Raw genomic sequence first — 23,801 nt, forward strand, 5'->3', positions numbered from 1 at the left:
GTAGAAACAACCCAATTATGTGTCACGTGATGAGCAGTAGAGTATTATTTGGCCATAAAAGGGAAGGAAGTTCTGACACATGTACACATTGACATTTGAAAGTATTATACTTAGGAAAACAGGCCAGACAACAGAGGGAATTGGATTTGCATATTCTTTCCTGAATGCGTTTTGCCCCATTGCCAAAGATTCCAGTTGAAGTAAGCAGTTAAAATAGTTTTAATAGGAGATTTGTTTAGAACACTTTTCAGAGCAATTTTCAAAACCCTTTCATTTCATATATTTATTTAGCCAATATTGAATTAAGTCCCTGCCTTGTGCTAGGCACTTGTTTAAGTTGCTGCCTAGAGAACCCACAAAAATTCCTGCCCTGTAGAACCTACATTCTAGTGGAAGGAGAGAAACCAGAAGGGAAATCAGAATACTACACTAAGTAATGGATTCTTTAAGTGCTGGACTAGCAGGAGAGAGAGCGTCAGGGGTTTGTTTTTAAAAGGGTCCTTATGGAGGGCTTCACTGAGGTGACATTTGGACACAGGATGTGGGAGTGGTGCTTATTTACCTAGGGAAGAGCAGGGCAAGCCGAAGAAACAACAAATCCAAAAGCCCTGAGGCAGGAATGTTCCTGGAGCAGTGAAAGATCCTGAAGGGCTTTAGCAGAGTCACAGTGCACTGAGCAAGCAGTAGGCGGTGAGGGTCAGTGAGGGGAGGCCCTGGGTATTGCTTTATGGGGCTTCTGGCTTCCACAGAATGGGAAAACCAGTGGAAAGTTCTGAACAGAGGCGTCAAATGGTGTTACTTAAATTTTAAGAGGCTCACTCTAGTCAATTTGTTCAGAAGAAATTCTCAAGGAAGGCCAAGGCAGAAGCAGGAAGACCAATTAGGAAGCTGTTGCAATAATTCAGATGAGAAATGACAGTAATGTAGACAAGAATGGCATCAGTGGAGGTGATGAAAAAAATAGTTAGATTCTGGGTGTATTTTGAAAGGAGCATCTATGTAAAAAAGGAGTGAGGAGAGTTCCAAGAGTTATGGCCTAAGAATGGGAATGATGAACTTGAAGCTTCCCTTAGTTGAGATGGGAAGGACTGCAAGAAGGGTGGAGGGGTTGGGGTGAAATTGGGAGTTTAGTTGACAACATTTTAACTTGTTTTAGACATGTAAAAATGAAGACACCTAGAAAGATGTTCAAGTGGATATGTTGATGAGGCTGTTGGGTATGCAAGTCTTGGATCCAGGTTAGAGAGAGAAAATTGAGGCTCCTTAGTTACAGATGTTTCCTACAGCTGCCAGGCAAGATGAGGTCACAGGGTCAAGTGGGTATAGATGAACAAATATACCTGGCATCCTGACACAATCTATAACTAAGAGTTGATGAGGCAGAGCAGCAAGGAGACCAAGAAGGAATGGCAGGAAAGACAGGGAAATCTAGATAAAGATACACCCTGAAATCTATAGGCAAGAAGTGAGGGAGAGATCAGCTTGGCAGAAACCATGGTTACACTGAGACTTGATCAGTTGAGATGTAATGTTGGTGAAAACTTGATGAATGGGCACATCTGCTTTCTAACAAAATAAAGTAACAGGGACCAGATTAACCCTTCTTGCTGGAAACGATACCAAGGAACTAGATTATATGAAACAGTGATTTTCAAGACACTATCAGATTTTGAATGAAGGACAGTGATGTCAGAAAGTGAGTACTAACTGAAGTGAACCCTACCACTGCCCCAGTTTCCAGGCCATGTACAGAGAGGGACAACCCAGATGGGACATTGCTGGAAAAGCTGTGAAAGAGGAAAGATGGAGACTCTCGAGATCTTTGGAGGCCCCCCTTAAGCATTCAACAGAGATTGGTGTGAAGAGCCACTATAAAGACTGAGGCTTTACAAATCTGATAAGATTGGCAAGAACTGGGCTGAAGTGTAGTTCAGTGGCAGAGTGCTTGTCTGGCCTGCACAAGGTCCTCGGTTCAATCTCCATCAGTAGGAGCAAACCCTGGGGCTGAGCATGATGGTGCACAACCACAGTCCCAGCTAAGTTGGAAGGTTGAGGACCAGTTGAGCTCAAGTCTGGGCAACATGGTGAGACCCCCAGATCAGAAGAACAAGATTGGAAGGAACAGCACCTGCCACTTATGTAGGCTTGGGAGTAGTGCCTGTTTCTATCAGCCATCGTGGAAAACCTTATCACTCACAAGAGATTGTGTAGAAGACTGAAAAGAGTCTTGTCTCAATGATGGGAAATAATTACCCTTAACACTGTTTCAGTTCCACCTAACAAATCTTACAAATAAGACCCAAATAGCTTAAAACTGTATCCCAGAACAAAGCTCAAGAATATTTTTAGGGCCACAACCACAACCAAAGTTCTACTCGTGCCTCAGAAGGGGCTTGTCTTCAGCGTCCTCTGCTGTGGATCTGAGGAGACTCCAGTGAAACCAGCTATATCCCAAATGGTGCCAACTATCAGTAGATCCAGAAGGTGATCAAAGATGGGCTGGTCATCCATGAGCTTGCTACTGTCTATTCCCTGGGCTCAATCTGGAAAAACACCTTGGCCTGCAGGTAGAGCAGTCACATGAGCATAGGCTAGAATAGGTAACCTGGAGGAGAGGGTGAGAGTTGTGCACCAGGTTCTCATAAGAGACCGTGAATCTAGATATTTCCACTTGTACCAGAGCCTGTACCTGGAGATGAAGGAACATGGCCCCAAACAAAGCAGATTCTCATGGAGCATGTCTACAAGCTGAAGGCAAATAAGGCCTGTGAGAATCCTGACTGGCCCAGCTGAGGCCATGGGTCTGACATCAGGGAAGACAACCACCTTTGTGAAGAGCATCTCCAGGCCAAGAAAGGAGGAGGAGATCATCAAGACTGTCCAAAGATGAAGAGGCCCAGAAATGAAGCTCTACCTCCTGTGTGGCCTTCTTACTTACATAGACCAGTCATTCAAATAAAAGAAGCCTTGATCTGTGTGGGGAAAAAAGTCAGAGAATATTTATAGGAATCCAGAAGTGGCCAGGAGCCAACAGGCACCCAGACCTCCAGTCAAAGCTTTAACAGAAAGACAAAGGGGTAGAATAATTAATGTCGTCCATAATGAGGAGAAAATATTCAGGTGAAATCAACCCATACCTGACACAGATAAAAGAATTAGCACACGAGGTCATGAAAATAATTTTTATAATTATGTTTCAGGCTTTAAAAAGTTAGACATATGGAAGGCATATTTTTAAAAGACCCAAATTAAGCTTAGTTATGTGTTGTGGTTTGGGTGTGAAGTGTCCCTGAAAAGCTCATGTGTTAATGCACGGATATTTGTAAGTGAAATGATAGGATTGTGACAGCCATAACCTAATCACTCTCTCCTAGTTTGAATGAGCGAGGTGGTCACTATAGGAGTGTGGCTGGAGCAGATGGGACACTGGAGGTTGCCCTCAAAGGGTTTTTTGCCCTGTACCCCTTTTCCCCTTCTCTACTTCGATACTTCCTGGTCACCTTGAGCACAGCTCTCCTCCACCATGCCCTTCTGCCATGATGGTCTGCTTCACTTTGAGCCCAGAGCAGTGGACTAAACCTCTGAAACTGTGAGCCAAGATACCTATTCCTCTAAGGTTTTCTTGTCAGGTATTTTGGTCACAGTGACACAAAGCTGACTAACACTCTATGGAAACTATAATATTTGAGACTGGATTAATGATAGATTACTGTAGTGGAAACCACCACAGTGAAACATAAAGATAGAAGTGAAAACAACTTTTAAATGCAGTAGCATCAGTGAGCTGTGAGACAGTTTCAAGGGTTTTCATGATGTGTAATGAAGTTCTGAAAGAAAAAACCAACCCAGAAATCTATCTCCCAAAAGCTAAATAACAGCTTCCTCAAATACAGTAAAGTCAAAAGTAGTTCTAACTATCTGAATAAATAAATGTCGGTCTGTTATAAAAATATCTTTAAAAGATAAAACCATTTAAATAAAAATAACAGTGGAGACAGGAGATATGCATACATAAAATGACAATAAGAGCATCCGGGTCAAGAACAACAACCCTAAGATTCTTGTCCTGTGTGACATGGTGTGTCATGTGATGGTCGAGTGTGATCACTGAAAGATGCAAACATTCAATAATAAGAGGGAGTCTTACCTAATCACTAAGGAAAGGGAATAATAAAAAAGTGAAAAATGAGAGATGGAGCAACAGGAACGCTCCTTCTTTGCTAGTGGAAGGCTCCATTCCAGAAGAGGGTTTTTTCAGTTTCCCACAAAATGAAACATGACCTTACCACATAACCCAGCAATGTGTTTCCAGGTATTTACCCCATGCATTAAGACGTGTCCTCACAAAAACCTGTGCAAAATTTTTATAGCATCTTTATTCATATTTGCCAAATCTGGAACCAAGATGTGTTTCAAAAAGTGAATGTGAGGACTGTGTGTAGCTCAGTGGTAGAGCACATGCCTAGCCTGCTGAGGCCCTGGGTTCCATCCCCAGCACCACAAAATAAACAAAGGAAATCCAATGTATGTGCTACATCCATACAACAGAATAGTATTCATGGATAAAAACTGAGATATCATAACACCAAAAGGCATGAAAGAATTTTATCTATTTATTTATGACAGGGAAATAACATGGATAATTGATACATGCCTATGGTGTGGGCATATTATTCTCTGAAAGATCTTTAAGAGCATAGTGCTTAGTGGTGCCCTTCCATCTAAAGGGGCTAGATGCTCTCCAATTGCAAGTGTAGCCTGTGGGCTAGAAGTGTTCATCCATGCTAGGGCACTTGCCTAGCATGTAAGTTTAGGACATCTCAAGTATGAGGAGTTTTAAAAAATCATTTAATTGCAGGAATCAGGTAGTAGTAAGTTTTTAGAGCAGTGAATTTATTCACTATGATGTTATAATGGTAGATACACAGGACAATATTCATTTTTCAAATCCCATAGAATTATGTAATCCAATACAAAGAGTGAACTCTAATGTCAAGTGTCAGCTTTGGATTAATAGAAGTATATTCGTATTTGTTCATTTGAGGTAGAGTGCTTGCCTGGCATGCACGAGTCCCCATGGTTCAAGCCCCAGCACTGCTAAAAAACAACAAAAGTGTATTAATATATAGATATGTATCCACAATAGGTATCATTGTAGTAAGTATACTTCACTGTAATGCAAGATATCAATAAGAAAAAGAGGGGCCAACATGGGAACATTTCAGGATCCACATTTTAAGACCCAGGATGCATTTGGAAAAAGCATTTGCAAGGCTATCTAGTTGTCTTTTCAGTTTTGAAGAAGGTCAGTGAGATCCCTTAAAGTGTTCTTCCTGTGTCACAGGCAACTCAGCGAGGGTCCCTATTGTCTGCTCACTTTTAAAACCTAAAATTTATACTAAAAAATCCATTAATTAGAAATAATTTCACTTCTAGAAACTTAAAGGTAATAATCAAAAGTTAAAAGAATACAAAGATTTTCTAAAGGGGATTGGTTAAATTATGAAAACACCCATATTAAGGCACGATTGAAGTTAGCCATTAGAATCATTTTATGGTCAGTTCTTAGGAATCATGTAACTGGTACATAGCTTTTGAAGGAAAAGAGTTTCAGTAGATCCAAATTGTTTTGAAATGTGACTTTTAAAAAGCTTGCGAAGGTTTAGTAGGTAGAAGGATTGTCATCATTTTTCTTTATACTTTTATGCACCCCAGGTTGATTTTGTTTTCTTTAAGCAAATGTATTGTATTTATACTTTACCCAGAAAAGATGAAGCTGCCAGGCCTGGGGGCACACACCTGCAATCTCATCTTCTGGAGAGGCTCAGGCAGGAGGATCTCAAATTGGCGCCTGCCTGGGCAACTTAGAGATACACTGTCTCCAAATAAATGACAAGAGGCTGGTGTATAGCTCAGTGTAGAGCACTTATTTGCCTAGCATATTCCTGGACTCAATTCCTGCACCACCCCCTACAAAGAAAGGGCAGGGGGGGCTTGGTGAAGAAAGGAGTGAGGGAGGGAAGTCAAAGAAGGAGGAGGAGGAGGAGGAGGAGGAGGAGGAGGAGGAGAAACAATAAAGGAAGGGGAAGGAGAGAGGATACAAAATTCAAGCAGGAAGAGATAATGATAACCTCATTTTACTCACTGTAGTATTTATAGTGATTGTCTTTGTAGAATTCAGAGGGGCTGGAGATGTTGTTCAGTGGTAGAGTGCTTTCCCAGCATGCACAAGGCCCTGGGTTTGGCTCTAACACCACACACACACACACACACACACACACACACACACACACACAAAATAGTTCCATAAACTTGATAAATTACATTATAACTTGTTGAGCTACCTTAAAAATGTCATAAATGCCATACCCAATGGTTGCACACCTGTGATCCCAGTGACTGGGGAGGCTAAAGAGGGAGGATCACAAGTTTAAGGCCAGCTCAAGAATTTGGTGAGACCCTATCTTAAAAATTAAAAAGAAGGGTTAGGGATGTAGCTCAGTGGTAAAGCCACCCTTGGTTCAACCCTTAGTATTCCACCCCCCCCCCCATAAAAAGAATGTCACAGATGTCGTTCTATTTTTAGGCCTTACACCTCATTGCCACCAATGGAGCGCCAGGACTTGCGAACCCAGAAAAAATTTCCCCGGTTTTCCTGGACTTCTTGAATAAATGTCTTGAAATGGATGTGGATAAGAGAGGTTCAGCCGGGGAATTACTAGAGGTAAATTTGGAAATGATGTGATTTGGGGGAAATATTGACTCTTTTTGAATAACCAACAGAAAGTTTTCATTTCACTATTCATTGATCACTAGCAATAAGGCAGCTGCTACATTTTAGGGTTTCATCTGCCAGGAGTAAAAGTTTAATTTCATGATAGTTTGTTGTGGTATATTATCAAATATCAGGTCCATTCAATGCTGGTGTGAGTATATTAATGGGCTGTTTAACTGTCGATCTTTAGAATTTAGAACAATTAAAAACAACTGTTTTCAAAACAGCTTATGAAAGTTTTGGTTGTGACTTTGAGAGTTTGGGCAGGTATTAAAATTTGGGTTGTTTAAGTCAATTGTATTCATAAGTAGTCTTCAGGCCTTAGTTGAAAGAACATGTTTTGCTTCTAAATTATGCACTTTTTGTTTCCTTTCTTTGGCAGCACCCATTCCTGAATATGGCGAAACCACTCACAAGTTTAACGCCACACATCTTGGCAGCCAAGGAGGTTCTCCAGAAAAACTACTGAAATGCCATTCTATTCTTTTTTGTGTGTTTGGAAACAGATGTTTATTAACATACCATTTTTAAAAAATTAAATGCCTTAAACAAAAAACAATACCATAAAGTGAAAGACCTGGTAGCATGCAAATACTTCAGGTTGGAGAGGCATGTTTGCTCTTGATGAATGTACATATAATAAATTCCTATGACATTTGACTCCAAAATTAATGTATGAATCAGTTGGACATGATTATATGACTAATATTTTAAAGTAAAGCATAATCTTAAAGGCAATTTAAACACTGGCATTAATCTACACTGACCATTCAAGGTCAGTGACTGGAGAGCTATATAAAAAGAACGCTGTGCCTATGTACATCTGTAAGATTCAGGCTCAACTTCTGCTTTTGACGAACCTGATTTGGAAAAGGATGTATAACATCCATTACACACCTGTTTAAAACAGAGTCTGTTTCTAAAATTACACATCTCTTTGCAAATAAAATCAACTATTAATAGCTAAAAGAAGCCACTGGGATGGGCTCTGAAGTCTGCTGTTCTCACTGCCACCCCGAGACATATTTTAAGGCACCATTTTTAATCTTGGGGCTTTAAGAACATCTTCTTTGCTTTAACTGGTTCTAGGTCTCCAATTTCATCTTCTTCATAATTGGCATGGTCTCCTTTCTTGGCAAACTTTTTTCCAGTTGTCCCCCCAAGGTCTCATATCTTCTAGCCATTTCCTCACCTGACACATCAAGCTCTACTATTTCATCTTCATCTTCATCTTCGGCTTTCTTCTTAGCATTCCTCTGAAGCATCAATTTCTCAACTTCAGGATTAAATCCTCTGAATGACATTCCTCCACACAGATCTTCACACTGCTCCTCTGTTATGACACTTTTTCTCTTTAAGCTCTGGCAAATCCAAGTTCCAGTGCTCTTCACTGATGATCTTTTTTCTTCTTCCTCTAGTTGTTTCTTGGTTTCCGAGTCCAGTCCCCTTTGCATGAACTTCATGCGCAGCAGGTTCTTTCATGAAGTTGGTCTTGCGCTCAGCTGCTGTGCTGACTGCAGCTGCCGGCATCCTATTCTTTAATTTTCTGAAAAGAAAATTTTTTAAAACTTTATTATAATAAAGTGTTCGTTGTTGTAAAAGACTTGTACCATAAAATTTGCCATTTTAGCCCTGTTAAGTGGACAACTCAGAGGCATTCATTACACTCACAATATTGTACAACCTTCTGTTTAAAGAACAGTTTTGTCCCTCCAAACAGAAGCTCTGCCACCATGTAAGTAAGAACTCCCATTCCTCCTCCTCCACCCCCTGGCTGCCACCATTCTTTTTTTTCTTTTATTTGTTCTAATTAGTTATACATGGCAGTAGAAGGCACTTTGACACATCATACACAAATGCAGTATAGCTTCTCATGTTTCTGGTTGTACGTGATGTAGAGTCACATCAGTCATGTGGTCACACATGCACCTAGGGTAATAATGTCCACTCTTCTTCGTACCCCATACCTGGCTCCCCTCCTTTCCCTCCCCTCTGTCTAATCCAAAGTAATTTTATTCTTCCATAGCCACGCTCCTTATGGTGAATTAGTGTCAAAATATCAGAGACAACATTTAAACTGTGGTTTTTGGAATTAGGCTATTTTGCTTAGTATGATATTCTCCACTTCCACTCATTTACTGGCAGATGCCATGACTTTGTTCTTCTTTAAAACTGAGTAATATTCCATTGTGCATATTGACCACATTTTCTTTATCCGTTCCTCTGTTGAAGGACACCTAGGTTCGTTCCATAGTAAAGCTATTGTGAGTTGAGCTACTTTATAGCATTGATGTGGCTGCATCTCTGTAGTATGCTGATTTTAAGTCCATTGGAAATAGACTGAGAGGTGGGATAACTGGGTCAAATGGTGGTTTCATCCCAGGTTTTCTCAGGAATCTCCATACTGCTTTCCATGCTGGTTACATCAATTTGCAGTCCCACCAGCAATCTATGAGTGTGTCTTTTCCCCCACATCCTCACCAACATTTATTTTTGCTTGTCTTCTTGATAATTGCCATTCTGACTGAAGTGAGATGAAATCTGAGAGTAGTTTTGATTTGTATTTCTTGAATTGCTAGAGATGTTGACCATTTTTTCACATATTTGTTGATGAACGTACATCTTCTGAGAATTGTCTGCTCAGTTCCTTAGTCCATTTATTGATTGGGTTATTTGGTTTTGGGGTGTTAAGATTTTTGAGATCTTTATATATCCTGGAAGTTAGTGCTCTATCTGATGTGCGTGTAGTAAAGATGTTCTGCCACTCTGTGGGCTCTCTCTTCACATTATTGATCATTCCCTTTGTTGAGAAGAAGCTTCTGAGTTTGAATCCATCTCATTTATTGGTAAGGAATATTGTTTTATGGCCCAGAATATGATCTGTTTCAATGAAAGTGTGAAGTGCCCTTAAAGGGAAAGGAGTTCTGTAGTTGTTGGGTGTTGTATTCTATAACGTCAGTTAGGCTGCGGTGGTTGATACTGTTCATCCAACCTTCTATTTGCCCATTTAATGTATTTACTGAGAGACAGGTATCAAAATCTCCCACGATGGTTGGTAACTGTTTCTCCCTTTCATTCTGTTGATTTTTGCTTTATATATTTTGAAGTTCTGTTATTAAGTGCAGGAGCATTAATTATTGTCGTATCTTTCTTCAGGATTTCTATTTATGGTAATACTTTTGCAGTTTATTTTATCTGATATTAATACAGCAGTTCCAACTTTTTGTTATTCATTTTTACATTATTGTTTTTCTGACTTTTTAACTTTCAATCTATCATATATCTTTAGATTTTAAGCACATCTCTTGTAGACATGATTAAGTCTTGATTTTTTTGACCCATTCTGATAATCTCTGCCTTTTAACTGGGTGTTTAATTCTGTCCAATGTATTACTGATATATTTGGACTTAGACCTCATATTTTGCTCTTTGTTTCCTGTTTGTACCATCGGACCTTTGCTCTTCTGTTTTTCCTTTTCTGTAATCTTAAATTTTAACCATCAACTTAGAGTTAATGTTTTTATTTAAAATGTAAAAAACTTCTAAGACCATCAATATTACTTTATTTTTTTAATTTTTTTTGGTACCAAGGGGGTACCCAGGGGCACTTAATCACTGAGCCACATCCCCAGCACCCCCCCCTTTTTTTTAATTTTTAGAGACAGGGTCTCAGTACATTTTTTAGGGCCTTGGTATGTTGCCGAAGCTGGCTTTGATACTCCTGTGTCAGCCTGAGTCTCTGGGATTGCAGACACATGCCACCACACTCGCCTAGTCCATACTAATTTTAACCTCCTATTATATGCTGCAGTTCTGACAAGAATTCCATTTCCATACCTGATAAATCCCACCATACGATGCTGTCATTTTTCTTTAAACTGTAGGATATTTTTAAATGAATTAAGAGAAAAAGTGATAGTTTGAAACTATGCTCCTGCATAATTTACATAGTTACCATTTCTGACACTCAAATCTTTCTGAGGATCTGATCATCTACTGGTACCACTTTCCTTTAGTCCAGAGACCTTCATTTAGTGTTTCTTGGAGTACAGATCTGATGGTGATGGGTTCTCCCAGCTTTCCTTTATCAGAAATTGTCTCCATTTTCTCTTAATACTTTATATATGTATTTCAATATATAAAGTGTATACACATATAAAGTATATACATATATACACACATTGTATGTATTCATGTTAATGTAGTCATTTGGTTTTTTTGGCTTGATATAGAATTCTGGTTTGACAATTTTTCCTTTCAGCTCTTGTTTAAAAAAATAAACTTTTTTATAGAACAGTTTTTTATTTAAAGAACAATTGCATAGATATAATGACATAGTTCTCCTATGCTCTACACCCAGATGGCCTTATTATTACACCTTTTGTTAGTATGGCACACTTATTCAAATTGATGAACCAGTATATTCTGGAAGAGAAGATGGAGAAATAATACACCATTGAGGTCACTTCTTTTTTCAAATTTTTCATAGAATTCACCAGCAAAGCCAACGAAATCCGATGTTTTCTCTTTTAGAAGGTTATTAGCTTTTAATTTATTTTCCTTAATAGAAACTAACCTATGCACATTGTCTATTTCTCCCTGTGTGAGTTTGAGTAGTTTGTCAAGGAACCCATCATTTTAGCTGAATTATCAAATTTGTGGGCATAGAGTGGTTTGTAGTAACTTTTCTATTGTTTTAATTTTATTGATTTTTCTATTTTTTTTTTTTCCTTTTTGCTTGCTTTAGGCTTAAATTGCTCTTTTGCTTTGGCTTCTAAAACCTAGATTACTGTTTAGCTCCCTCTTCTCTCGTCTGTGTCTTCAGTGCTATAAATTCCCCTAAGTGCACTAAATGCTTACACAGTTCATTGGATAAATTGTGTAATTTTGATAAATTGTAATTTCTTTTGTTCAATTCAAAACATTAAAAATTACCCTTTTCTACTCATATGTTATTTACAAATGTATTATTGAATTCCCAAATATTTCGGGATTTTTCAGTTCTCTTTCTTTTGGAGATTTTCAGCTTAATTTCATTGTGATATAACAATATATTTTATTTGATTTCTAATCCCTTAAATTTATTGATGACTATTTTATGACACACAGGACATGGTGTGCCTTTATGAATTTTATGTAAACTTGAATAGAATGTGTACTCTATTTTTTGGGGGGTAGAGTATTTTAGAATTCCAATAAGATCAGGTTGATTGACAGCGCTATTCTGGTCAACTATATCCTTATTGATTTTCTGCCTGCTTCATCTATCAAGCCCTGACAGAAGTGTTTGGAAGTTTCCAATTATATAGTAGTGAATTTTGTCAATTTCTCCTTGAGTTATATCAGTTTTGGTGTCATATATTTAGATTTCTGTTGCTAAATGCTTACATATAGAATTCTATGTCTTCTTGGAGTTTGTCCCTCTATATTGCTGATAATTTTCCATCTTCTGAAATGTACTTCATGTAAAATTAATATAGCTATTGCAGATTCCCATTGATTAGTTGGTATAGTGCATCTCTAATTGTATCTGGGTGTTCATAATCAAAAGTGGCTTTTTTACAGACAATATATGGTGGAGTCTTGTTTCTTTATTCATTTTGACACTTTTTCTTTTAATTGGCATATTTAGACTAGTCATATTTAAAGTGGTAGAGTTTATTGGTAGAGTTGGAGTGTAGTATTTGTTGTATTTATAACTGCTTTTCTCTATTTTGCCTTTGTTCTTTACGCATTTTCCCATTTCTCTGGTTATATGAGCATTTTATGATTTCATTTTATTGCCTCTCTTAGAATATCAAGTATCCTCCTTTATCAGATGTTTAGTGATTGCCCTAGAGTTTGCAATGTACCTCATAAGAATATAAGAACATCCTCAAATAATACTCCACCCTTTCACATGTAGGGCAGGTACCCTATGATAGTCTCATTAATTTCACTTTTTTCTTTGCTATAATCACCCAATATATGTTACTGTTACCACTCTAAACACATGGTTATCTTTTATATCAGGAATAAGACAAAGAAAAGATGGCATTTCACTTTCATTTCTTCTCCAGTGCTCTCCTTTTCTTTATATATATCCAGGTTTCTGATCTACATCATTTTCTTCTCCTTGAAGAACTTGTTTGAACGTTTGCTCAGAGCAGGTTGCTGGTGACAAATTCCCTTTGTTTTGTTCATATGAGAAACTCTATTTCTGCTTCACTTTTGAAGAATAATTTCACTGTTTTAGTCAGCTTTTGCATCACTGTGACCAAAATACCCAACAAGAAACAATTTAGAGGAGGAAAAATTTATTTTCGCTCACATTTTCAGAGGTTCAGTCCATGGTCAGCTGACTCCATAGTGCTGGGCTCAAGCTGAGTCAGAACATGAGGGCAGAAGGTGACAGAGGAAAGCAGCTCAGAACATGACGTCCAGGAAAAAGAGAGAGGAGAGAGAGAGAGAGAGAGAGAGAGAGAGAGAGAGAGAGAGAGAGAGAGAGAGAGAGAGAGAGAGAGAGAGAGAGAGAACTTCAGTTCACCAGGAACAAAATACAAGTCCCAAAGGCATGCCCCTAGTTGACCCATCTGTATACACATATCACTGGGTTAATCCATATCAGTGGATTCATCTACTGATTAGGTTACAACTCTCACAATCCAACTGTTCCACCTTTGACATTCCTGCATTGTCTCCCACATGAGCTTTTGGAGGACACACCATATCTAACCAAGATACACTGGATAGAGGATTATAGGCTGGTAGGTTTTTCTTTCAAAATTTCAAAATTTCACTCAACTCTCTTTCTAGCACATTTTAGGAGAAGTCCATTAAGATTCTTATCTTTGCTCCTCTAGGAGTAAGATTATTTATTTCTTTGAACACCATCTCTTTGGCTTTGACATTCAGCAATTTGAAAGATTCTAGGTGTAGATTTTGGGTATTTGCCTTGTTTGATGTTCTCCGAACTCCCTGGATCTATTACTTTAAAAGTTTTCCATCATTAACACTCGAAGTTTTTTCCTCAACTCTGTTCTATTTTGCTTCTCCTCCTCCTATTCCAATTAGTATGTTTATCTTTTGTAATTGCCCTGTAGTTCTTAAATTTTCTGATCTAGTTTTCCTTTTCTCTTTGCAATTTTGCCCGAGAAGTTTCTTCTGACCTATCTGCACTAATATTCTCCTCAGTCATGTGCAGGGTACTGGTGAGCCCATCAAAGGTGTTAAGCATTTATCTTAGTGGTTTTGATTTCCAGTCTTCCTTTTTTTTCTTGTTTACCATTTCCATCATCAGCTTACCTTATCTATCTTTTCTTTAATATTCTTGTTCAGCTATAACCTCTATAACCCTTAGCATCTCAATCACAGTTGTTTCAAATTCCCTATCTGATAATTCCCACAGCCTCATCATCTGAGGGTCTCATTCTAATGCTTGTTTACGACCTTAGACTTTGTTTCTTCTTCCCTTTTAGTATGTATGTCTTATAATTATTTTTGATTGAAAGCTAGACATAGTGTACTGAATAATAGGAACTGAGGTAAACAGGCCATTTATTTGTTGAGATTTTGTGCTAATCTGACTAGAAGTTCGGTCAGATTAGCACAAAATCTTTAGTGGCTTCTGTTGCCAAAGAGGCCAGAATCTTCCAGATTCCTATAATGTGTTTATGTTCATTTCTTGCCCAGAAGGAATTAGTGTCTTCAACTCTTTCAGCTGTAATTCTCTAGAGTTGTGCGGAGGCTTTTTGGTATAGTGGCACAGTAGAGAGGAAGGAAGGATTCTGTGGTCTGTGATTAGATCATGGTGTTGAGTGAGCTGCATTGCTGGGGTGTGACTTTCACTGGTGTTTCCTACTTTTCCACCACCACTAGCCCCTTGCATGAGACAAGAGCCTGGAGTAGGAGAAACGCCTTCGCCCTCGAGGGACAAGGCTCTGGTGAAGTCCTTGTCCTTGGAGAGTAGGTTTCTGTTCTGGAGAATGGCTGCCTGAGCCATGAGGGTATCTTCATTGGCTCTTCAGCAAGAGAAGCTAGTAAGGTTCCTGGAGGATGCCTGAGGGGCGGGGGCTCTCTAGGGCTGTGTCCCAGGGGTTTCTCACTCTCACACTAATTTACCAGCAATTTATCAGAATTACCATTAGGAGTTCCTACCAGTTGATGGTTCCCGTGGCTTCTGCTTCAGGGGAACAGAGCTGTCTCATGACCCTGGATTCACCTCTTTCTCCAGGTTTCATGGTGGCAGTGTGCCCTGCTACCTCAGTTCCCTGGTGGGGATGTAAAAGTTGCTGGTTTTCCATTTGTTCCTCTTATAAGGCTGGAAGTCACAACTTCCAAGCTCTTCACATGTTGGAGCTGAAACCAGAAGTCTCTTTCAGCACTTTCAAGATCCCTCTCACTATCTTCTGACCTCTATGGCTTCTGGCAGGAATCCAACCATTGTTATTTACATGTGATGTTATCATTTTTCTCTGGCTGCTTTCAAAAAATTTTGGTATTCAGTTTTTAGCTATCTGATTGTATCCACTCAGGTCTGTTTTGTTTGTATAAATTGTTGGTAAATTAGTGTGAGAGTGAGTAATTTGTGGAGGATACAGCCTCCAGGACTCTTTAATAATGTCAGTGCTCTATAAAAACTAAAAGTCAGAGAACCATTATAGAATCTAAAGAAACATGACAAGCACATGTAGCATGTGATCCTTGATCATATGCTGTATATTTTTAAAATCCTGTTAAAATGGATTTAGGAAATTTTGAATATCAGTATTATATACCTGATTATAGTTTCATATCAATAACAAATTTCCTCAAAGGGATATTACTATGGTGGTACTAGAGAATTTCCTTTTTGTAGCAAAATATTAAAATTGATGAATTTAGCTTAATAATATATGGGTGTCATACTAATCTTCATATTTGCTTGACATATCATACTCATAGAGAAAATTATACAAATTATGGTGCACATCATTTTACTATTCTTGAAATTTTCCTATAGAAGTGAATATTTTATAATAACATTTAGTGGAAAAAGAAAAGCCGTGTTGAGAGGCAAAGTTCTACATAGTCTGAGTTAGTTGCACATACCTAAGCACACAGACTCTAAAACTAACGCTGCTTCTACCAGATGGCTCTTCTACTTGGGGCAGTGCTCTGAGGTCAAGGTAAATTGCTTTGCCTCTTACTAGCCCTTGCCTCAAGCCTCAAAAATCTGTGGGAAGTAAAACAGTGAAACATCACAGGTCCACTATGTCTTGTGAAAGCTTTCTACCATAGACAGAATTCTCCATAGCCAAGGAGAAGTGTTACACCTATGATTGTTTTGGAGATTTTCTCAGCCAGGTGTGTGTCCCTCCTGCACCCCACTGCCCTACCTGAGGGACAGGGCTGGCAAATTTGCAGAGGTCAGGGAGCTCAAAAGCAATCCTGATTTCTTCCTTTTGGAAATTCACATGTTGGAAGTTCTCTGGTGGGCTGAGATGACCAAGTGTGGGGTCAGCTGGCAGGAAAGCACTCCAAGTAGCTCCTTCCACCTCCCTGCAAGCTCCCACAGAGAGGCCAAGAGAAGCAGCATATGCAGTCAGAAAACAAAGGACCCCAGTCTTCCCCAAGTGTGGGCTCCCTGCACTGGTTGGTGTGTAAGACTGAGGGGAAGCAGGGGGTCTCCTCAGGCAGGACCTGTGGGTTTCTTCCTTCCACTCTTTTGCCAGCACCAAGCTCCTAAATGCAAAGAGAGCTGGAGAAAATTATTGGGCAAACCCAGTGGGAAGTCCTGAAGGAAACAACATTGCTTCTGAACTTGCCTGGGGGGTGGCACAGTGATTACTTAGAACTTTACAAACAGACGCTGGCATGTTTGTCTTCCAAGCTTGTAAAGCAAGTTTTAGTGTAGCAGGGGTCAAAGTCATTTTCAAAGTCAAATGTTATCAGTCTATTCTCCATCTGCCAATCATACACCCATGCACTCAAATCAAGGACATATGTTCAAATGCTCAGTTGCCTCCCTCCCCCTCTCCCATCTCTCCATGCTTTGCCTTCCTCCCAGGTGGACAGGCAGCGGAAGTACTGACTGTACCCAGTGAGAGACAGGAAGTTGAGTCTCAAAGAACCTGGAGCTTGCTCTAATAACTTGGCTTCTCCTTCAAAGAGCCTTCTAAACTCCCTCCACTCCCCTCCTCCCACTCAATGAAGAACAGTAGAGTTCATATTTTGCATAAAATTCTGTTCTAATAAAAAAATCTGTCCACTCTTATTTGTAAAGCAATCCAAGAGAAGGATTATGCATTTGATTGAATTGGTTGGTTTTGAATCAGGTCTCTGAGACAGGACAAACATTTTAAGTGAAATCACACATTCAAATTTTGTTTGTATAGGCCAGTTTCACCTGGAAAAGTCAGTATGCTACTAAGAATATTTTCTCCCAACTTCAAAGTGGTGAAGTATTTAGAGGCCAGTACCCAGGGTTGTGAATTCTGCCCTCAATTTCATTATTACATTGTTTCCTTTGAGCTTCTTTATTGCAATGTAAATATACATATTTCAACATAGAGGATAATCCATCCAAGAGTCCATCCCAGACAACAGCAAACTTTTATAATTTTACTCTTGACAACATCTCTATGGCACCGACTAGAAAGGGTTTATGTTTACCCTGGGAAGAATATCAATTAAAAGTCAAATGTTCTCAAAACTTTTTACACTTACGTTGGAGCTAAATAGCACAAGAGCTACCAGAGTTCTTCCTGCTACTAATATCATGGTTTCATTGTAAGACCAGGCACAGTATGTAGAAATAATCTCAGTAGCAAAGGTAGGTCCCCAGCTATGGGGCTGCCCTGAGCAGCAGAGTGATAGAAGGGGATCTTGTCAGTGCCCAAAACTTTTCCCATGCCAGGCTCTTTCAAGCAGGACCCTGAGGCAGCATACGTGGCCTGGATGTATCAAAGGACCTTTCAAATGCCCTGGTGCCTACATTGCTCCTCCCACAGCCCACCCAAGACCTTCCACTATCCCTGTTGTAACATCTTTGTGGACATGAGTGCTCCACCTCCCTGTCCACTCACCAACCCATCCCTGGACACCTGGGCAGGACCAGGAAACTCTCAGCATAAGTGGGCCACAGGTGGGTATGAGACCATTTCCCAGTCTGCTAAAAGTGGCTCCCAGCCACTCTTGGTCACTTCCATCTGTTATTGCTTCCAGTTCTGCACCTGTCCTGGGAGGCTGGCCTTGCTTGCACAGGTGCTGACATGCAAAGGGCATCCCCTCTGTGCTGAGCCTGGTGGAGTCAGGGGGAGGAAAGGCAGTGACTGTCCCCTCCCCTGGCTTGCTGATACTAGATCCCCAGCTCTTTAGGCTGACTGCTGCCCTGTCCTGGGGATCTTTGCCTGTCTTGGACTGGGTGTCCCAGTTGTAGGGTTTCCTGGTTCTGAGTGCGTTTGTCTGATGTGCCCACCCTGTTGGGGTTCACAAGTGCAGACGGCTGGTTGGGAAAGGGTATTTTTTTTATCCTCATCCAGTATCTGAGAAAACTGAGGCCCAGAGTTTTTATGTCCTGCTCCAAGTGACACCAGGCAGGTCTTGTCTCTAAAAACCTCACTCAGAACAGATGACCTGATGAGCCATGGGGTCCTAACTGTGGCCCAACCATGGAAATGCCAGGTTGTCCCTGAGATGAGAACTGTGTGTAGGGCCAAGAGCAGGCACCTAGAGGGCTGAGTTGGGGAAGACCTGAGCATTTGGGGGTGATGGAAGTCAGGTCAGATAGACCCTCAAGGTCTGCCTCCTCTCCCTAGGAGTTGGACCACCACTGTGGGCAGGTGAGCAACAGCTTGGGGTATCTGAACATCTGGCTGTTCCTGCTGCTGCTTGTGTCCCTTTGCCTGTACCTGGGTGCCCTGTTGGTGATGTGCGTCGTCTCCCTTGTGCCCACCACAGTGATGTCATTATCCTTGGACAAAGCCATGGCTATCCACACAGTCCCAAGGGCCCACTCTGGGAAGAGCAGTCCTACAGAGTATTTATACATTCACCAATTGAAGGATTGTATCTAGTTTTTCCACAGTGTTTTAGTTTTGTTTTGTTTGTACCAGGGATTGAACCCAGCGGTGCTTAACCACTGAGCTACATCGCTGATCCATCTGCCCCCTTTATTTTTCTTAAATGGTTGTTTCTTTTGAGTCAGGGTCTCATTGAATTGCTTAGAATCTTGCTAATTTGCTGAGGCTGGCTTTGAACTTGCAATCCTCCAGTCTTAGCCTCCCAAGTGGTAGAACTTAGGCACGGGCCACTGCACCTACCTAGTTTTTCACAGCTATAAAGAAAGCTGCTACAAACATTGGTGTACAGGCATGTGAAACTACGTTTTCATTTCTGTTGCGTAAATTCTTAGGGGTGGCATTGCTGATTCATAAGATAACTGTAGGTGGAACTCTGTAGAAAATTGCCAAATTTGTCTTTCAAAATCACTGCACCATTCCTAATTTCTACCAGCAAAGTATGAGAATTCCAATTGCTCCACATCCTCACCAACATTTCACACTGTCATTTGTTCTTGTTTTGTTTTCTCTTTTTATTGAAGCGTTTCTAATAAATGAGTAGTGGCATCTCATTTAAGGATCCAGGTTGTGTTTTCCTAATGAGCAATGATATTGAGCTTATTTTTATGTCTTCTTGCCCATTGGTAGGTCTTTGGCAAAGTGTGTGCTCCAATCTTCTTCTCTTTTAAAAAAAATGTTGTTTTCTTTCCTTACTGAGTTATAAGAGTTCTGTACACTATATTTTGCAAATCTTTTCTTGCAATCTGTGGCTTTTCATTCAATTTTCTTCATAGCATCTTCCGAAGAACAGAGGTTCTTAGTGGTGATGTTTTTCCAGTTCTGGGGATTGAATCGGGGTGCTCTAACACCGAGTGTTGTTATTTATTCTACTTGGAAAATCATGTCCTCTGTGAGGAACAGTTTTATTTCCTTCTTTCCAACATGTGTGTTTTTATTTCTTTTTCTTTTTAGTGTTGACTAGGAATGATAGGAGTGGGCATCTCCACTGTGAGATTCCTTTAGTATGGCAATCACTTGACTAAAGGCTCTTTCAGGAAGACTGGTGGGCAGCATCAGTGGGGGAGGGGAAGCTGCAGACCCCGAGACAGCTGAACAGAGAGAGGAGCCTGTCTGCTCATCACCTCCCATCCTTTTAGTCAGCACCCCACCACTGCCATATGTGGTTCCCTCCCACCTGTGACTCTTGAGCTTGGCCCTTATTCCTCAGCCCTGTGGTCTGCCTGTCTTCTCTCTCCAGCTTCTGGTATCATCATTGAGTTTGCCTGGCAGCCTGTTCCCTCCCTCCGTCCTGTGGTTCTTCCAGCCCCAGGTCAGGCTGTAGGCCATCACCCTTCCTCCTCTGCTCAGAGTGAGGCCCTCCGTGTCCAGGATCACTATTCTCAAGGGAACTAAGTGTGGTCTGCCCTCTGGGATTCCCCAATCAGGGCTCCTTTCCATTATTGGCAGCACCCATCTCAGGCACTGATCCCATGCTCCAACTTCACTCCCTTTCTACTCTGCCCCCTGACTGCAACTCCTCCTGGAGTCCCTTGCTTGGTGGTTGGTGGCAAGGACTCTGGAGCCAGAACTCATAAGTCCAAATCACAGCTCTAGAATTAACCAGCAGGGAGACCTTGGGTAGCTACTTAGCCCCGGGTCACTCAATTTCCCTATCTGTAAAACAGGAATTGTGGGTTAATTCATGTAAACCACATAGAACAGTGGCTATACCAGAAAGTGCTCTGTGTGCTGAATACAGACCACAATAAATGTTGATGAGGATGTGGGGGGAAAGGTACAATCATATACTGCTGGTGGGACTGCAAATTGGTGCAACCAATCTGGAAAGCAATATGTTGATTCCTTAGAAAACTTGGAATAGAACCACCATTTGACCCAGCTATCCCTCTCCTAGGTCTATACCCAAATGACTTAAAATCAGCATATTACAGAGACACAGCCACATCCATGTTTATAGCAGCTCAATTCACAATAGTTAAACTGTGGAAACAGCCTGGATGCCCGTCAATAGACAAATGGATAGAGAAACTGTGGTATATATACCTAATGGAATATTACTCAGCATTAAAAGAGAATAAAATTATGTGCAGGTAAATGAATGGAGTTAGAGGATATCATGCTAAGTGAAGTAAGCCAATCCCCCAAAACCAAAGGCTGAATGTTCTCTCTGATAAGGAAAAATGGAGGAACTTTGATGAGGCAAAGATGAGGCAGAGGTGAGGAGGGGGCATAGGGGTAGGAAAGATGGTGGAATGAGATGGACATCATTATCCTAGGTACATGTATGAATGCACATATGGTGTGATGCTACATCGAAATGCTACATAGAAATGTAAAGTTGTGCTACTACAGGTGTGTACAATGAATTAAAATGCATTGTGCTGTCATATATACCTAATTAAAAAAACAAAACAAAAAAAGAAAACCTAAGGCTAGCATGGTCTGCTCCAAAGCTCAATAGACCTGGTAGTTATGATTCTAGTACCACTCCTGACCTTTTTCCATGACCCAATGCATGACATCCATTCTTCTTGTGCTACAACAGAAATTGACATAAAATTTGAAGGTAGACTGTGACTCAAAAATCATTGCTTTCTCAGTAGGAACACAATTGACCAAGAGAAATCTGAAAAAAAAAAAAAAAGTTCAACATTACTAATCCTTAGAGAAATGCAAATTAAAACCATAATGAGATACCCTCTCACACCTATTAGAATGGCTATTATCAAAGAGACGAAGGAACCAGTGGCACAAGCCTTAATCCCAGTACCTCAAGAGGCTGAGGTGGGAGTATTATAAATTCAAGGTAAACCTCAGCAACTTAGTGAGACCTGATCTTAGAATAAAACTTTAAAAGGTCTGCTGTTGTGTGTCGGGGTAACATACCCCTGGGTTCAAGCCAAGTATAAATAAAAGAAAAAGAAAGACAAAAGATATTAAGTACTGGTCTGGATGTGCATAAACTAGAATTCTTGTACAATGTTTGGAGGAATGTAAATTAGTGTAGTCACTATGGAAATCAGTATGGGAAGTTTCTTTAAAAATTAAAAATAGAGCTCAGTTGGTAGAGTGCTTGCCTTGCAGGGACAAGGCCCTGGGTTCAATCCCCAGAAACAAACAAACAAAAAAATTACCCTATGGTCCAGCCATCCCACTACTTGGTATATATCCAAAGGAAATGGCATCAGTGTGTTAATAGACATCTGCACCCCATGTTCATTGCAGCAATATTCTCAGAACCAAGAAATGGGAAAAGCTGTGTCTATCAGTGGTTGAGTTGATACAGAAAATGTGGTTAGAAATATAAGGGGACACTATTTAGTCTTTAAACAAAAATTAGGATGTCCTGTCCTTTGTGACATTGAATGAGGCCAAAGGACATTTTACTGGGGGAAATAAGCCAGGCACAGAGCAACTATCACATGATCTCACCTACATGTGGAATCTACAAAAGTTGAACTCACAGAAACAGAGAGCAGAATGGTGACTGCCAGGGGCCCAGGAGTGGCTAGGGGGTGGATGGGGGAGATGCTGGTCCCAGGAGGCCAAATTACACTTAGATGAGAGGGATGAGTTTAAGGGATATATTGTACAATAAGATGACTACAGTTAATAATAAAATACAACAGAATGAATACAGTTGATAATGTTATATGCACTTCAAAATGACTCAGAGAGTAGATTTTAAGGGTTCTCAACACAAAAAAGAATATGAAATGATGTATATGTATACATGTTTCAAAATATGTTTTATGCCATAAATATCCACAAATTATTATCATTATGTCGTCATCATCATCATCATCATCATCATCATCATCAGGGATTGTACCGAGGGTTACTTAACCAAAGAGTCACATCCTCAGCCCATTTTATAAACATAAAATGTTTATGTTTATGTTGAGACAGAATTATGTCATAAAGCCCACCCTGGAAGTGAGGGAAACTGGGAAGATATTTAGTTGGTAGCTTGCTACCTCCTCCCCAAACTGGAGCTCTGTTACAACCAAAAGGAAGAAGTGGAGCTAGGATAAGCGAGGAGCACTGCCTACTTCCATTAGCACTGGGCCTGAAAGGGGGATAACTAACCATCACCAACATCTCCCCATAAACCATATGACATGGTCTCTGTATTAGCTGCTTTCTGTTGCTCTAACCAAATACCCAAGGATGGGTCCTTTATAAAGAGATGAGGTTTATTTAGCACAGAGTCCAACATTTGGCAGCCCCTGAGACTGATCTTTGGTGAGAGTGCTCACAACATGGTGAATGGCATCATGGTGGGAAGCCATGCAAGGGGTGGAGACTGAATGGCCAGAAACTGGGGAGGATGAGTCTTGTTCTCTTTATAACACCCCCGTCTCACAGGAACTAACAGGGACCCATGAGAAGGTCATTACTCCCTTCCAAGGGCCTCATCCCCAGTGGCCAAATTACCTCCCACTAGGCCCCACCTCTTGCAGTTCTACCCCCTCAACACGGCCGTACCCGCACCGAGGACCTAGCCTCCAGCCTATGAACCTTTGGGGGATAAACTACATCCATCCTCACAAGTTCAACAAAGCCACATTGTAACAGCAGGATGTCCCATCTATAAGTGTGTATGTGAGGGCAGGGGAAGGTTGACATCAGTGGGCACAGGAAGCAGCCAGAGCCCCCATTCCGGAACCTCTCTGATGTCACACTTGTAGTCATGGTACTCTGGGGGCCAACCCAGGAGAAGGAGCGGTTGGCTCTCATTTGTTTGAGAGCAGGCATCGCAGTATGACTGTGTCAAACGATTTACTGTCCCCACCCCCACCCCCAGCCAGATCCTGGCTATTTTCAAGCCTCTGGGCTTGTCTCACAGTAGCAGGCCTGGTGTGTCTAAGTGCTGTGTTCTTTACATTTCCGTGAGTCTCTGGGCCAGCTGTGGGTTTCTCAAAAAGAAACAGAAGGGAAATAGACAGTGAGAGTGCAGAGGCAGGGAGGTGGAGGGAGGCCAG

General features: G+C 40.7%; 1 protein-coding gene and 1 pseudogene across 1 annotated transcript in view; one reads left to right on the forward strand and one right to left on the reverse strand.

Moving 5' to 3' along the window:
- LOC143407815 (serine/threonine-protein kinase PAK 2-like) overlaps nt 1-7,244 on the forward strand; it is a 35,858-nt gene extending 28,614 nt beyond the window's left edge. The window contains exons 16-17 of the mRNA XM_076866999.1: nt 6,587-6,724; nt 7,158-7,244. Coding sequence (XP_076723114.1) covers nt 6,587-6,724; nt 7,158-7,244 — 225 coding nt within the window. The remainder of the gene's footprint in view (nt 1-6,586; nt 6,725-7,157) is intronic.
- A 572-nt stretch (nt 7,245-7,816) lies between these two features.
- On the reverse strand, nt 7,817-8,247 carry LOC143409010 (M-phase phosphoprotein 6 pseudogene; annotated as a pseudogene).
- Nucleotides 8,248-23,801: the final 15,554 nt, after the last annotated feature.

Source organism: Callospermophilus lateralis, chromosome 10, assembly GCF_048772815.1.
Source record: "Callospermophilus lateralis isolate mCalLat2 chromosome 10, mCalLat2.hap1, whole genome shotgun sequence".
NCBI classification, from domain to species: domain Eukaryota; kingdom Metazoa; phylum Chordata; class Mammalia; order Rodentia; family Sciuridae; genus Callospermophilus; species Callospermophilus lateralis.